Raw genomic sequence first — 16,421 nt, forward strand, 5'->3', positions numbered from 1 at the left:
TGTATCGGGTTATAGTGCGGGTGAACGTTTTCCTTTAAGGGGGAGCAGCCACAAGTGGTCTAGTGGGAGTCAGGGGCCTTAAATCTCAAGATAGTGGGACCCATAACTATTAGACATTTATGACATTATGGGAACTTAAAGCACCATGGTTTCTTCAAAAAGTTTAATAGTGCAGGGGGCCAAGTCCACCACTGATCTATTACTGCAGGCCTATGTCTACCCAACAATTTTCAAAGGCTGGTTAACCCTAAATGGTCAAACTGGTTTAATGCATTAACAGTAGTTTCTAAATACCTAACATCATTGTCATCAATAACCATCAAAGAGTGAGAATATATTTTCAGTAGCTTGAAAATGCCTTCACATCTGTTGTTCCACACTAGTCAGCTTGTAACAATGGACTATTATGTGCAAGGCAAACAGTGGGTGACACTGCCGGTGACACCTATCTACTGGTAACGCAAATGAATGCATATATTCTCCCAACTGCAGGGAAACCTCTAATTACTGTACAGGTGACAGAATGACACCATTCACCAACCAGAAAAGCAAGTAAAAGAAAACTGGCACCTAAGCGTCTCAGTCCACATAAAAGCAGTGTCCATCCCACATGAGAGCATAAGATACTGTTATGGGCACAATACAATATACTGTTTTAACAGAGGACAAAGAACAGTTACATTTGCCAAAGGTTCATGAGGATTAATGTGACATATAAAAGACAGATAAACAGTGCATCAACTATAAATATAAAGGTGACATGACCCATTCTTACCTCTAAGGCTTCCAGGGTATTGAAGCTGGCAATTGCAAAACCATCAATTATATCCTCCTCCTGAGAACTGGATTCTCTCCGCTTACGTCTGGGCGGTCTGGCATTTCTGGCTGAAGCAGCTGGATTTTTACCATTCTGATTTGAATTCTCCTTTCCCAGGCCCCTTTCAGCTTCTGAGCCAGAGGAGGGGCTCTGGTTTCGGGGATCCCTGACAGATGGGTCTCTTCTCCTCACCCTGTCCCTCTGAGACCTGGATCTCCTGCTCTGCTGTTTTATTTTGACATCCATCTTCTTTCAATAACAAATAAGCTAATTATAAATCCACAGGGAAATTCCAATGAGTGACCTTGAATCCACAAATCCAATTACTAAGCACAACTGATATGAAAAACTGGATGCAATGGCTACTTATTTAAAGGAAATATTTAAGGTAATATCCATGTATAAATAGAGAATAATCCAGCAAGCAATTGTACACTTTCCCACAGATCCCTCCAAGCAATGTAGGCTACTGTTTACTTATTAATATTTCCAGCACACAAATCCAATTCTGCTCAGTAACCACTTGTGCTGCAACTTTTCAGAGCCATTAAATTGCCACAATATTTCCCATTTGCATGGCTGAGACACTGCCCAAGAACCTTTAAAGGCAGCAGCATCCTGGTGAAGAAGAAGAAGGAGGGGGTCACAAATCCCTCATGTTGTGGTGCTGGCTGGGAGGGAGGGAAGGAAGGAGAGAAGTGAGGACACCCCCTCCACAATATAAACCTGATTCCTCTCCTTTCTCCGATCGGGTGTATGGATCTCGGCAGATGTATACAGAGAAAGCAGGAAGCCCCAGCTCCTAATCACAGACACTGACTGCCGAGCCTCTGCCTCTTCTGTGCTGCTGCTTGTGCCATTCTCTCTTTCTCCTCTTTCTCTTTAAATCCCTTCCATTCTCGGTCCGGATGGGGTGCTGGACGGAACCCCCTAGCCTCCCCGGATCCTCCGGGTCACCGATCGTCCAATCCTAGAAGCAGACACAAACGGGGGGAGATGTTAGATCAGCGATCGAGAGACAGGAGGAGGGGGAGGAAATGTTCTCCTCACTGAATTGTACAGTGCAGCAGAAAAAAGCCCAAAGCAGATAAGTGACGTACTTCCGGCAGCCTGTAATTACCAGAGGAAGTCAGCCACTTTATTAGAGTTTAGATCTGGCTCCGGGGTTAACCCGTTCGTCTCTGATGGAGAGTGCGGCGAGCAGGCGGCCGCGCACCCCCCGGCTTCAGCCCCCGGTTAGTATTGACGGGATCACTACAGTTCCATGGTGACAGTGAATAATCGCGATACTTTCACCGCACACACAATATCCTCATCATCACACAGACGTCCACCTCTTCCGTTCTATTTCCTTATTAATCGCAGTGACCTCTCACGAGAAAATGAAGCATTTTGATGAAAGTAAAACGGAATTAAAGAAACACGGCCTCACTTTAGGTAATGAAAGCAAAGCAGGCAATAGCTGCAGCCTCAACCATGGATGCCATTCCCACCCTATATGGGCAGCTGGGGGCCCCTGGCTCCACACCAATCTGCCCACTGTACAGTGTGAATTATAAAGGAACCGGTCACAGTGTAGCCCAATCTGCAGACACCTTGCTATACAGCAGGAGAAGCTAAATATTATAAAGGAACCGGTCACAGTGTAGCCCAATCTGCAGACACCTTGCTATACAGCAGGAGAAGCTAAATATTATAAAGGAACCGGTCACAGTGTAGCCCAATCTACAGACACCTTTCTATACAGCAGGAGCAGCTAAATATTATAAAGGAACCGGTTACAGTGTAGCCCAATCTGCAGACACCTTTCTATACAGCAGGAGCAGCTAAATATTATAAAGGAACCGGTCACAGTGTAGCCCAATCTGCAGACACCTTTCTATACAGCAGGAGCAGCTAAATATTATAAAGGAACCGGTCACAGTGTAGCCCAATCTGCAGACACCTTTCTATACAGCAGGAGCAGCTAAATATTATAAAGGAACCGGTTACAGTGTAGCCCAATCTGCAGACACCTTGCTATACAGCAGGAGCAGCTAAATATTATAAAGGAACCGGTCACAGTGTAGCCCAATCTGCAGACACATTTCTATACAGCAGGAGCAGCTAAATATTATAAAGGAACCGGTCACAGTGTAGCCCAATCTGCAGACACCTTTCTATACAGCAGGAGCAGCTAAATATTATAAAGGAACCGGTCACAGTGTAGCCCAATCTGCAGACACCTTTCTATACAGCAGGAGCAGCTAAATATTATAAAGGAACCGGTCACAGTGTAGCCCAATCTGCAGACACCTTGCTATACAGCAGGAGCAGCTAAATATTATAAAGGAACCAGTCACAGTGTAGCCCAATCTGCAGACACCTTGCTATACAGCAGGAGCAGCTAAATATTATAAAGGAACCGGTCACAGTGTAGCCCAATCTGCAGACACCTTGCTATACAGCAGGAGCAGCTAAATATTATAAAGGAACCGGTCACAGTGTAGCCCAATCTGCAGACACCTTTCTATACAGCAGGAGCAGCTAAATATTATAAAGGGACCGGTCACAGTGTAGCCCAATCTGCAGACACCTTTCTATACAGCAGGAGCAGCTAAATATTATAAAGGAACCGGTTACAGTGTAGCCCAATCTGCAGACACCTTGCTATACAGCAGGAGTAGCTAAATATTATAAAGGAACCGGTCACAGTGTAGCCCAATCTGCAGACACCTTTCTATACAGCAGGAGTAGCTAACTATTATAAAGGAACCGGTCACAGTGTAGCCCAATCTGCAGACACCTTTCTATACAGCAGGAGCAGCTAAATATTATAAAGGAACCGGTCACAGTGTAGCCCAATCTGCAGACACCTTGCTATAGAGCAGGAGTAGCTAAATATTATAAAGGAACCGGTCACAGTGTAGCCCAATCTGCAGACACCTTGCTATAGAGCAGGAGCAGCTAAATATTATAAAGGAACCGGTCACAGTGTAGCCCAATCTGCAGACACCTTTCTATACAGCAGGAGCAGCTAAATATTATAAAGGAACCGGTTACAGTGTAGCCCAATCTGCAGACACCTTTCTATACAGCAGGAGTAGCTAAATATTATAAAGGAACCGGTCACAGTGTAGCCCAATCTGCAGACACCTTTCTATACAGCAGGAGCAGCTAAATATTATAAAGGAACCGGTCACAGTGTAGCCCAATCTGCAGACACCTTTCTATACAGCAGGAGCAGCTAAATATTATAAAGGAACCGGTCACAGTGTAGCCCAATCTGCAGACACCTTGCTATACAGCAGGAGCAGCTAAATATTATAAAGGAACCGGTCACAGTGTAGCCCAATCTGCAGACACCTTGCTATACAGCAGGAGCAGCTAAATATTATAAAGGAACCGGTCACAGTGTAGCCCAATCTGCAGACACCTTTCTATACAGCAGGAGCAGCTAAATATTATAAAGGAACCGGTCACAGTGTAGCCCAATCTGCAGACACCTTTCTATACAGCAGGAGTAGCTAAATATTATAAAGGAACCGGTCACAGTGTAGACCAATCTGCAGACACCTTGCTATACAGCAGGAGCAGCTAAATATTATAAAGGAACCGGTCACAGTGTAGCCCAATCTGCAGACACCTTGCTATACAGCAGGAGTAGCTAAATATTATAAAGGAACCGGTCACAGTGTAGCCCAATCTGCAGACACCTTTCTATACAGCAGGAGCAGCTAAATATTATAAAGGAACCGGTCACAGTGTAGACCAATCTGCAGACACCTTTCTATACAGCAGGAGTAGCTAAATATTATAAAGGAACCGGTCACAGTGTAGCCCAATCTGCAGACACCTTTCTATACAGCAGGAGCAGCTAAATATTATAAAGGAACCGGTCACAGTGTAGCCCAATCTGCAGACACCTTTCTATACAGCAGGAGCAGCTAAATATTATAAAGGAACCGGTCACAGTGTAGCCCAATCTGCAGACACCTTTCTATACAGCAGGAGTAGCTAAATATTATAAAGGAACCGGTCACAGTGTAGCCCAATCTGCAGACACCTTGCTATACAGCAGGAGCAGCTAAATATTATAAAGGAACCGGTCACAGTGTAGCCCAATCTGCAGACACCTTTCTATACAGCAGGAGCAGCTAAATATTATAAAGGAACCGGTCACAGTGTAGCCCAATCTGCAGACACCTTTCTATACAGCAGGAGTAGCTAAATATTATAAAGGAACCGGTCACAGTGTAGACCAATCTGCAGACACCTTGCTATACAGCAGGAGCAGCTAAATATTATAAAGGAACCGGTCACAGTGTAGCCCAATCTGCAGACACCTTTCTATACAGCAGGAGCAGCTAAATATTATAAAGGAACCGGTCACAGTGTAGACCAATCTGCAGACACCTTGCTATACAGCAGGAGCAGCTAAATATTATAAAGGAACCGGTCACAGTGTAGCCCAATCTGCAGACACCTTGCTATACAGCAGGAGTAGCTAAATATTATAAAGGAACCGGTCACAGTGTAGCCCAATCTGCAGACACCTTTCTATACAGCAGGAGCAGCTAAATATTATAAAGGAACCGGTCACAGTGTAGCCCAATCTGCAGACACCTTTCTATACAGCAGGAGCAGCTAAATATTATAAAGGAACCGGTCACAGTGTAGCCCAATCTGCAGACACCTTTCTATACAGCAGGAGCAGCTAAATATTATAAAGGAACCGGTTACAGTGTAGCCCAATCTGCAGACACCTTGCTATACAGCAGGAGCAGCTAAATATTATAAAGGAACCGGTCACAGTGTAGCCCAATCTGCAGACACATTTCTATACAGCAGGAGCAGCTAAATATTATAAAGGAACCGGTCACAGTGTAGCCCAATCTGCAGACACCTTTCTATACAGCAGGAGAAGCTAAATATTATAAAGGAACCGGTCACAGTGTAGCCCAATCTGCAGACACCTTTCTATACAGCAGGAGCAGCTAAATATTATAAAGGAACCGGTCACAGTGTAGCCCAATCTGCAGACACCTTTCTATACAGCAGGAGCAGCTAAATATTATAAAGGAACCGGTCACAGTGTAGCCCAATCTGCAGACACCTTTCTATACAGCAGGAGCAGCTAAATATTATAAAGGAACCGGTCACAGTGTAGCCCAATCTGCAGACACCTTTCTATACAGCAGGAGCAGCTAAATATTATAAAGGAACCGGTTACAGTGTAGCCCAATCTGCAGACACCTTGCTATACAGCAGGAGCAGCTAAATATTATAAAGGAACCGGTCACAGTGTAGCCCAATCTGCAGACACCTTTCTATACAGCAGGAGCAGCTAAATATTATAAAGGAACCGGTCACAGTGTAGCCCAATCTGCAGACACCTTTCTATACAGCAGGAGCAGCTAAATATTATAAAGGAACCGGTTACAGTGTAGCCCAATCTGCAGACACCTTGCTATACAGCAGGAGCAGCTAAATATTATAAAGGAACCGGTCACAGTGTAGCCCAATCTGCAGACACCTTGCTATACAGCAGGAGCAGCTAAATATTATAAAGGAACCGGTCACAGTGTAGCCCAATCTGCAGACACCTTGCTATACAGCAGGAGCAGCTAAATATTATAAAGGAACCGGTCACAGTGTAGCCCAATCTGCAGACACCTTTCTATACAGCAGGAGCAGCTAAATATTATAAAGGGACCGGTCACAGTGTAGCCCAATCTGCAGACACCTTTCTATACAGCAGGAGCAGCTAAATATTATAAAGGAACCGGTTACAGTGTAGCCCAATCTGCAGACACCTTGCTATACAGCAGGAGTAGCTAAATATTATAAAGGAACCGGTCACAGTGTAGCCCAATCTGCAGACACCTTTCTATACAGCAGGAGTAGCTAACTATTATAAAGGAACCGGTCACAGTGTAGCCCAATCTGCAGACACCTTTCTATACAGCAGGAGCAGCTAAATATTATAAAGGAACCGGTCACAGTGTAGCCCAATCTGCAGACACCTTGCTATAGAGCAGGAGTAGCTAAATATTATAAAGGAACCGGTCACAGTGTAGCCCAATCTGCAGACACCTTGCTATAGAGCAGGAGCAGCTAAATATTATAAAGGAACCGGTCACAGTGTAGCCCAATCTGCAGACACCTTTCTATACAGCAGGAGCAGCTAAATATTATAAAGGAACCGGTTACAGTGTAGCCCAATCTGCAGACACCTTTCTATACAGCAGGAGTAGCTAAATATTATAAAGGAACCGGTCACAGTGTAGCCCAATCTGCAGACACCTTTCTATACAGCAGGAGCAGCTAAATATTATAAAGGAACCGGTCACAGTGTAGCCCAATCTGCAGACACCTTGCTATACAGCAGGAGCAGCTAAATATTATAAAGGAACCGGTCACAGTGTAGCCCAATCTGCAGACACCTTTCTATACAGCAGGAGCTAGCTAAATATTATAAAGGAACCGGTCACAGTGTAGCCCAATCTGCAGACACCTTGCTATACAGCAGGAGCAGCTAAATATTATAAAGGAACCGGTCACAGTGTAGCCCAATCTGCAGACACCTTTCTATACAGCAGGAGCAGCTAAATATTATAAAGGAACCGGTCACAGTGTAGCCCAATCTGCAGACACCTTTCTATACAGCAGGAGTAGCTAAATATTATAAAGGAACCGGTCACAGTGTAGACCAATCTGCAGACACCTTGCTATACAGCAGGAGCAGCTAAATATTATAAAGGAACCGGTCACAGTGTAGCCCAATCTGCAGACACCTTGCTATACAGCAGGAGTAGCTAAATATTATAAAGGAACCGGTCACAGTGTAGCCCAATCTGCAGACACCTTTCTATACAGCAGGAGCAGCTAAATATTATAAAGGAACCGGTCACAGTGTAGACCAATCTGCAGACACCTTTCTATACAGCAGGAGTAGCTAAATATTATAAAGGAACCGGTCACAGTGTAGCCCAATCTGCAGACACCTTTCTATACAGCAGGAGCAGCTAAATATTATAAAGGAACCGGTCACAGTGTAGCCCAATCTGCAGACACCTTGCTATACAGCAGGAGCAGCTAAATATTATAAAGGAACCGGTCACAGTGTAGCCCAATCTGCAGACACCTTTCTATACAGCAGGAGTAGCTAAATATTATAAAGGAACCGGTCACAGTGTAGCCCAATCTGCAGACACCTTGCTATACAGCAGGAGCAGCTAAATATTATAAAGGAACCGGTCACAGTGTAGCCCAATCTGCAGACACCTTTCTATACAGCAGGAGCAGCTAAATATTATAAAGGAACCGGTCACAGTGTAGCCCAATCTGCAGACACCTTTCTATACAGCAGGAGTAGCTAAATATTATAAAGGAACCGGTCACAGTGTAGACCAATCTGCAGACACCTTTCTATACAGCAGGAGCAGCTAAATATTATAAAGGAACCGGTCACAGTGTAGCCCAATCTGCAGACACCTTTCTATACAGCAGGAGTAGCTAAATATTATAAAGGAACCGGTCACAGTGTAGCCCAATCTGCAGACACCTTGCTATACAGCAGGAGTAGCTAAATATTATAAAGGAACCGGTCACAGTGTAGCCCAATCTGCAGACACCTTTCTATACAGCAGGAGCAGCTAAATATTATAAAGGAACCGGTCACAGTGTAGCCCAATCTGCAGACACCTTTCTATACAGCAGGAGCAGCTAAATATTATAAAGGAACCGGTTACAGTGTAGCCCAATCTGCAGACACCTTTCTATACAGCAGGAGCAGCTAAATATTATAAAGGAACCGGTCACAGTGTAGCCCAATCTGCAGACACATTTCTATACAGCAGGAGCAGCTAAATATTATAAAGGAACCGGTCACAGTGTAGCCCAATCTGCAGACACCTTTCTATACAGCAGGAGCAGCTAAATATTATAAAGGAACCGGTCACAGTGTAGCCCAATCTGCAGACACCTTGCTATACAGCAGGAGCAGCTAAATATTATAAAGGAACCGGTCACAGTGTAGCCCAATCTGCAGACACCTTGCTATACAGCAGGAGCAGCTAAATATTATAAAGGAACCGTCACAGTGTAGCCCAATCTGCAGACACCTTGCTATACAGCAGGAGCAGCTAAATATTATAAAGGAACCGGTCACAGTGTAGCCCAATCTGCAGACACCTTTCTATACAGCAGGAGCAGCTAAATATTATAAAGGGACCGGTCACAGTGTAGCCCAATCTGCAGACACCTTTCTATACAGCAGGAGCAGCTAAATATTATAAAGGAACCGGTTACAGTGTAGCCCAATCTGCAGACACCTTGCTATACAGCAGGAGTAGCTAAATATTATAAAGGAACCGGTCACAGTGTAGCCCAATCTGCAGACACCTTTCTATACAGCAGGAGTAGCTAACTATTATAAAGGAACCGGTCACAGTGTAGCCCAATCTGCAGACACCTTTCTATACAGCAGGAGCAGCTAAATATTATAAAGGAACCGGTCACAGTGTAGCCCAATCTGCAGACACCTTGCTATAGAGCAGGAGTAGCTAAATATTATAAAGGAACCGGTCACAGTGTAGCCCAATCTGCAGACACCTTGCTATAGAGCAGGAGCAGCTAAATATTATAAAGGAACCGGTCACAGTGTAGCCCAATCTGCAGACACCTTTCTATACAGCAGGAGCAGCTAAATATTATAAAGGAACCGGTTACAGTGTAGCCCAATCTGCAGACACCTTTCTATACAGGCAGGAGTAGCTAAATATTATAAAGGAACCGGTCACAGTGTAGCCCAATCTGCAGACACCTTTCTATACAGCAGGAGCAGCTAAATATTATAAAGGAACCGGTCACAGTGTAGCCCAATCTGCAGACACCTTGCTATACAGCAGGAGCAGCTAAATATTATAAAGGAACCGGTCACAGTGTAGCCCAATCTGCAGACACCTTTCTATACAGCAGGAGTAGCTAAATATTATAAAGGAACCGGTCACAGTGTAGCCCAATCTGCAGACACCTTGCTATACAGCAGGAGCAGCTAAATATTATAAAGGAACCGGTCACAGTGTAGCCCAATCTGCAGACACCTTTCTATACAGCAGGAGCAGCTAAATATTATAAAGGAACCGGTCACAGTGTAGCCCAATCTGCAGACACCTTTCTATACAGCAGGAGCAGCTAAATATTATAAAGGAACCGGTCACAGTGTAGCCCAATCTGCAGACACCTTGCTATACAGCAGGAGCAGCTAAATATTATAAAGGAACCGGTCACAGTGTAACCCAATCTGCAGACACCTTTCTATACAGCAGGAGTAGCTAAATATTATAAAGGAACCGGTCACAGTGTAGCCCAATCTGCAGACACCTTGCTATACAGCAGGAGCAGCTAAATATTATAAAGGAACCGGTCACAGTGTAGCCCAATCTGCAGACACCTTTCTATACAGCAGGAGCAGCTAAATATTATAAAGGAACCGGTCACAGTGTAGCCCAATCTGCAGACACCTTTCTATACAGCAGGAGTAGCTAAATATTATAAAGGAACGGTCACAGTGTAGCCCAATCTGCAGACACCTTTCTATACAGCAGGAGCAGCTAAATATTATAAAGGAACCGGTCACAGTGTAGCCCAATCTGCAGACACCTTTCTATACAGCAGGAGCAGCTAAATATTATAAAGGAACCGGTCACAGTGTAGCCCAATCTGCAGACACCTTTCTATACAGCAGGAGCAGCTAAATATTATAAAGGAACCGGTCACAGTGTAGACCAATCTGCAGACACCTTGCTATACAGCAGGAGCAGCTAAATATTATAAAGGAACCGGTCACAGTGTAGCCCAATCTGCAGACACCTTGCTATACAGCAGGAGTAGCTAAATATTATAAAGGAACCGGTCACAGTGTAGCCCAATCTGCAGACACCTTTCTATACAGCAGGAGCAGCTAAATATTATAAAGGGAACCGGTCACAGTGTAGCCCAATCTGCAGACACCTTTCTATACAGCAGGAGTAGCTAAAATATTATAAAGGAACCGGTCACAGTGTAGCCCAATCTGCAGACACCTTTCTATACAGCAGGAGCAGCTAAATATTATAAAGGAACCGGTCACCAGTGTAGCCCAATCTGCAGACACCTTTCTATACAGCAGGAGCAGCTAAATATTATAAAGGAACCGGTCACAGTGTAGCCCAATCTGCAGACACCTTTCTATACAGCAGGAGCAGCTAAATATTATAAAGGAACCGGTCACAGTGTAGCCCAATCTGCAGACACCTTTCTATACAGCAGGAGTAGCTAAATATTATAAAGGAACCGGTCACAGTGTAGCCCAATCTGCAGACACCTTTCTATACAGCAGGAGCAGCTAAATATTATAAAGGAACCGGTCACAGTGTAGCCCAATCTGCAGACACCTTTCTATACAGCAGGAGCAGGCTAAATATTATAAAGGGACCCGGTCACAGTGTAGCCCAATCTGCAGACACCTTTCTATACAGCAGGAGTAGCTAAATATTATAAAGGAACCGGTCACAGTGTAGCCCAATCTGCAGACACCTTTCTATACAGCAGGAGCAGCTAAATATTATAAAGGAACCGGTTACAGTGTAGCCCAATCTGCAGACACCTTGCTATACAGCAGGAGTAGCTAAATATTATAAAGGAACCGGTCACAGTGTAGCCCAATCTGCAGACACCTTTCTATACAGCAGGAGTAGTTAAATATTATAAAGGAACCGGTCACAGTGTAGCCCAATCTGCAGACACCTTTCTATACAGCAGGAGCAGCTAAATATTATAAAGGAACCGGTCACAGTGTAGCCCAATCTGCAGACACCTTTCTATACAGCAGGAGCAGCTAAATATTATAAAGGAACCGGTCACAGTGTAGCCCAATCTGCAGACACCTTTCTATACAGCAGGAGCAGCTAAATATTATAAAGGAACCGGTCACAGTGTAGACCAATCTGCAGACACCTTGCTATACAGCAGGAGCAGCTAAATATTATAAAGGAACCGGTCACAGTGTAGCCCAATCTGCAGACACCTTGCTATAGAGCAGGAGCAGCTAAATATTATAAAGGAACCGGTCACAGTGTAGCCCAATCTGCAGACACCTTGCTATACAGCAGGAGCAGCTAAATATTATAAAGGAACCGGTCACAGTGTAGCCCAATCTGCAGACACCTTTCTATACAGCAGGAGTAGCTAAATATTATAAAGGAACCGGTCACAGTGTAGCCCAATCTGCAGACACCTTTCTATACAGCAGGAGCAGCTAAATATTATAAAGGAACCGGTCACAGTGTAGCCCAATCTGCAGACACCTTTCTATACAGCAGGAGCAGCTAAATATTATAAAGGAACCGGTCACAGTGTAGCCCAATCTGCAGACACCTTTCTATACAGCAGGAGCAGCTAAATATTATAAAGGAACCGGTTACAGTGTAGCCCAATCTGCAGACACCTTTCTATACAGCAGGAGTAGCTAAATATTATAAAGGAACCGGTCACAGTGTAGCCCAATCTGCAGACACCTTTCTATACAGCAGGAGTAGCTAAATATTATAAAGGAACCGGTCACAGTGTAGCCCAATCTGCAGACACCTTTCTATACAGCAGGAGCAGCTAAATATTATAAAGGAACCGGTCACAGGGTAGCCCAATCTGCAGACACCTTGCTATACAGCAGGAGCAGCTAAAATATTATAAAGGAACCGGTCACAGTGTAGCCCAATCTGCAGACACCTTTCTATACAAGCAGGAGTAGCTAAATATTATAAAGGAACCGGTCACAGTGTAGCCCAATCTGCAGACACCTTGCTATACAGCAGGAGCAGCTAAATATTATAAAGGAACCGGTCACAGTGTAGCCCAATCTGCAGACACCTTTCTATACAGCAGGAGCAGCTAAATATTATAAAGGAACCGGTTACAGTGTAGCCCAATCTACAGACACCTTTCTATATAGCAGGAGCAGCTAAATATTATAAAGGAACCGGTCACAGTGTAGCCCAATCTGCAGACACCTTTCTATACAGCAGGAGTAGCTAAATATTATAAAGGAACCGGTCACAGTGTAGCCCAATCTGCAGACACCTTTCTATACAGCAGGAGCAGCTAAATATTATAAAGGAACCGGTCACAGTGTAGCCCAATCTGCAGACACCTTTCTATACAGCAGGAGCAGCTAAATATTATAAAGGAACCGGTCACAGTGTAGCCCAATCTGCAGACACCTTTCTATACAGCAGGAGCAGCTAAATATTATAAAGGAAACCGGTCACAGTGTAGCCCAATCTGCAGACACATTTCTATACAGCAGGAGCAGCTAAATATTATAAAGGAACCGGTCCACAGTGTAGCCCAATCTGCAGACACCTTGCTATAGAGCAGGAGCAGCTAAATATTATAAAGGAACCGGTCACAGTGTAGCCCAATCTGCAGACACCTTGCTATACAGCAGGAGCAGCTAAATATTATAAAGGAACCGGTCACAGTGTAGCCCAATCTGCAGACACCTTGCTATACAGCAGGAGAAGCTAAATATTATAAAGGAACCGGTCACAGTGTAGCCCAATCTGCAGACACCTTGCTATACAGCAGGAGAAGCTAAATATTATAAAGGAACCGGTCACAGTGTAGCCCAATCTGCAGACACCTTTCTATACAGCAGGAGTAGCTAAATATTATAAAGGAACCGGTCACAGTGTAGCCCAATCTGCAGACACCTTGCTATACAGCAGGAGAAGCTAAATATTATAAAGGAACCGGTCACAGTGTAGCCCAATCTGCAGACACCTTTCTATACAGCAGGAGCAGCTAAATATTATAAAGGAACCGGTCACAGTGTAGCCCAATCTGCAGACACCTTTCTATACAGCAGGAGTAGCTAAATATTATAAAGGAACCGGTCACAGTGTAGCCCAATCTGCAGACACCTTTCTATACAGCAGGAGCAGCTAAATATTATAAAGGAACCGGTCACAGTGTAGCCCAATCTGCAGACACCTTTCTATACAGCAGGAGCAGCTAAATATTATAAAGGAACCGGTCACAGTGTAGCCCAATCTGCAGACACATTTCTATACAGCAGGAGCAGCTAAATATTATAAAGGAACCGGTCACAGTGTAGCCCAATCTGCAGACACCTTTCTATACAGCAGGAGCAGCTAAATATTATAAAGGAACCGGTCACAGTGTAGCCAATCTGCAGACACCTTTCCTATACAGCAGGAGCAGCTAAATATTATAAAGGAACCGGTCACAGTGTAGCCCAATCTGCAGACACCTTGCTATAGAGCAGGAGCAGCTAAATATTATAAAGGAACCGGTCACAGTGTAGCCCAATCTGCAGACACCTTGCTATACAGCAGGAGCAGCTAAATATTATAAAGGAACCGGTCACAGTGTAGCCCAATCTGCAGACACCTTGCTATACAGCAGGAGCAGCTAAATATTATAAAGGAACCGGTCACAGTGTAGCCCAATCTGCAGACACCTTGCTATACAGCAGGAGCAGCTAAATATTATAAAGGAACCGGTCACAGTGTAGCCCAATCTGCAGACACCTTTCTATACAGCAGGAGCAGCTAAATATTATAAAGGAACCGGTCACAGTGTAGCCCAATCTGCAGACACCTTGCTATACAGCAGGAGCAGCTAAATATTATAAAGGAACCGGTCACAGTGTAGCCCAATCTGCAGACACCTTTCTATACAGCAGGAGGCAGCTAAATATTATAAAGGAACCGGTCACAGTGTAGCCCAATCTGCAGACACCTTTCTATACAGCAGGAGCAGCTAAATATTATAAAGGAACCGGTCACAGTGTAGCCCAATCTGCAGACACCTTTCTATACAGCAGGAGCAGCTAAATATTATAAAGGAACCGGTCACAGTGTAGGCCCAATCTGCAGACACCTTGCTATACAGCAGGAGCAGCTAAATATTATAAAGGAACCGGTCACAGTGTAGCCCAATCTGCAGACACCTTTCTATACAGCAGGAGCAGCTAAATATTATAAAGGAACCGGTCACAGTGTAGCCCAATCTGCAGACACCTTTCTATACAGCAGGAGCAGCTAAATATTATAAAGGAACCGGTCACAGTGTAGCCCAATCTGCAGACACCTTTCTATACAGCAGGAGCAGCTAAATATTATAAAGGAACCGGTCACAGTGTAGCCCAATCTGCAGACACCTTTCTATACAGCAGGAGCAGCTAAATATTATAAAGGAACCGGTCACAGTGTAGCCCAATCTGCAGACACCTTGCTATACAGCAGGAGCAGCTAAATATTATAAAGGAACCGGTCACAGTGTAGCCCAATCTGCAGACACCTTTCTATACAGCAGGAGCAGCTAAATATTATAAAGGAACCGGTCACAGTGTAGCCCAATCTGCAGACACCTTTCTATACAGCAGGAGCAGCTAAATATTATAAAGGAACCGGTCACAGTGTAGCCCAATCTGCAGACACCTTTCTATACAGCAGGAGCAGCTAAATATTATAAAGGAACCGGTCACAGTGTAGCCCAATCTGCAGACACCTTTCTATACAGCAGGAGCAGCTAAATATTATAAAGGAACCGGTCACAGTGTAGCCCAATCTGCAGACACCTTGCTATACAGCAGGAGCAGCTAAATATTATAAAGGAACCGGTCACAGTGTAGCCCAATCTGCAGACACCTTGCTATACAGCAGGAGCAGCTAAATATTATAAAGGAACCGGTCACAGGTGTAGCCCAATCTGCAGACACCTTTCTATACAGCAGGAGCAGCTAAATATTATAAAGGAACCGGTCACAGTGTAGCCCAATCTGCAGACACCTTTCTATACAGCAGGAGCAGCTAAATATTATAAAGGAACCGGTCACAGTGTAGCCCAATCTGCAGACACCTTTCTATACAGCAGGAGCAGCTAAATATTATAAAGGAACCGGTCACAGTGTAGCCCAATCTGCAGACAACCTTTCTATACAGCAGGAGCAGCTAAATATTATAAAAGGAACCGGTCACAGTGTAGCCCAATCTGCAGACACCTTTGCTATATCAGCAGGAGCAGCTAAATATTATAAAGGGAACCGGTCACAGTGTAGCCCAATCTGGCAGAACACCTTTCTATACAGCAGGAGCAGCTAAATATTATAAAGGAACCGGTCACAGTGTAGCCCAATCTGCAGACACCTTTCTATACAGCAGGAGCTGAGCTAAATATTATAAAGGAACCGGTCACAGTGTAGCCCAATCTGCAGACACCTTTCTATACAGCAGGAGCAGCTAAATATTATAAAGGAACCGGTCACAGTGTAGCCCAATCTGCAGACACCTTGCTAAACAGCAGGGAGTCCGCTAAATATTATAAGGAACCGGTCACAGTGGTAGCCCAATCTGCAGACACTTTCTATACAGCAGGAGCAGCTAAATATTATAAAGGAACCGGTCACAGTGTAGCCCCAATCTGCAGACGAGGCAATTTCTATACAGCAGGAGTAGCTAAATATTATAAAGGAACCGGTCACAGTGTAGCCCATCTGCAGACCACCTTTCTATTACAGCAGGAGTAGCTAAATATATAAGGAACCGGTCACAGTGTA

General features: G+C 44.4%; 1 protein-coding gene across 17 annotated transcripts in view; it reads right to left on the reverse strand.

The window, feature by feature from the left end:
• The window catches only part of FBRSL1 (fibrosin like 1), a 675,174-nt gene that overhangs the window by 529,864 nt on the left and 128,889 nt on the right, over positions 1-16,421 (reverse strand). For 16 of the 17 annotated variants that reach the window (XM_056533016.1, XM_056532951.1, XM_056532958.1 and 13 more), the window contains one exon: positions 776-1,787. In XM_056533016.1, the coding sequence (XP_056388991.1) occupies positions 776-1,063 (288 nt within the window). In that variant the 5' untranslated portion in view covers positions 1,064-1,787. Of the gene's footprint in view, positions 1-775; positions 1,788-1,917; positions 2,015-16,421 lie in introns of those variants that run through there. The other variant, XM_056532966.1, reaches the window with a different exon arrangement.

The sequence above is a fragment of the Hyla sarda genome, chromosome 1, assembly GCF_029499605.1.
Source record: "Hyla sarda isolate aHylSar1 chromosome 1, aHylSar1.hap1, whole genome shotgun sequence".
Lineage (NCBI taxonomy): Eukaryota > Metazoa > Chordata > Amphibia > Anura > Hylidae > Hyla > Hyla sarda.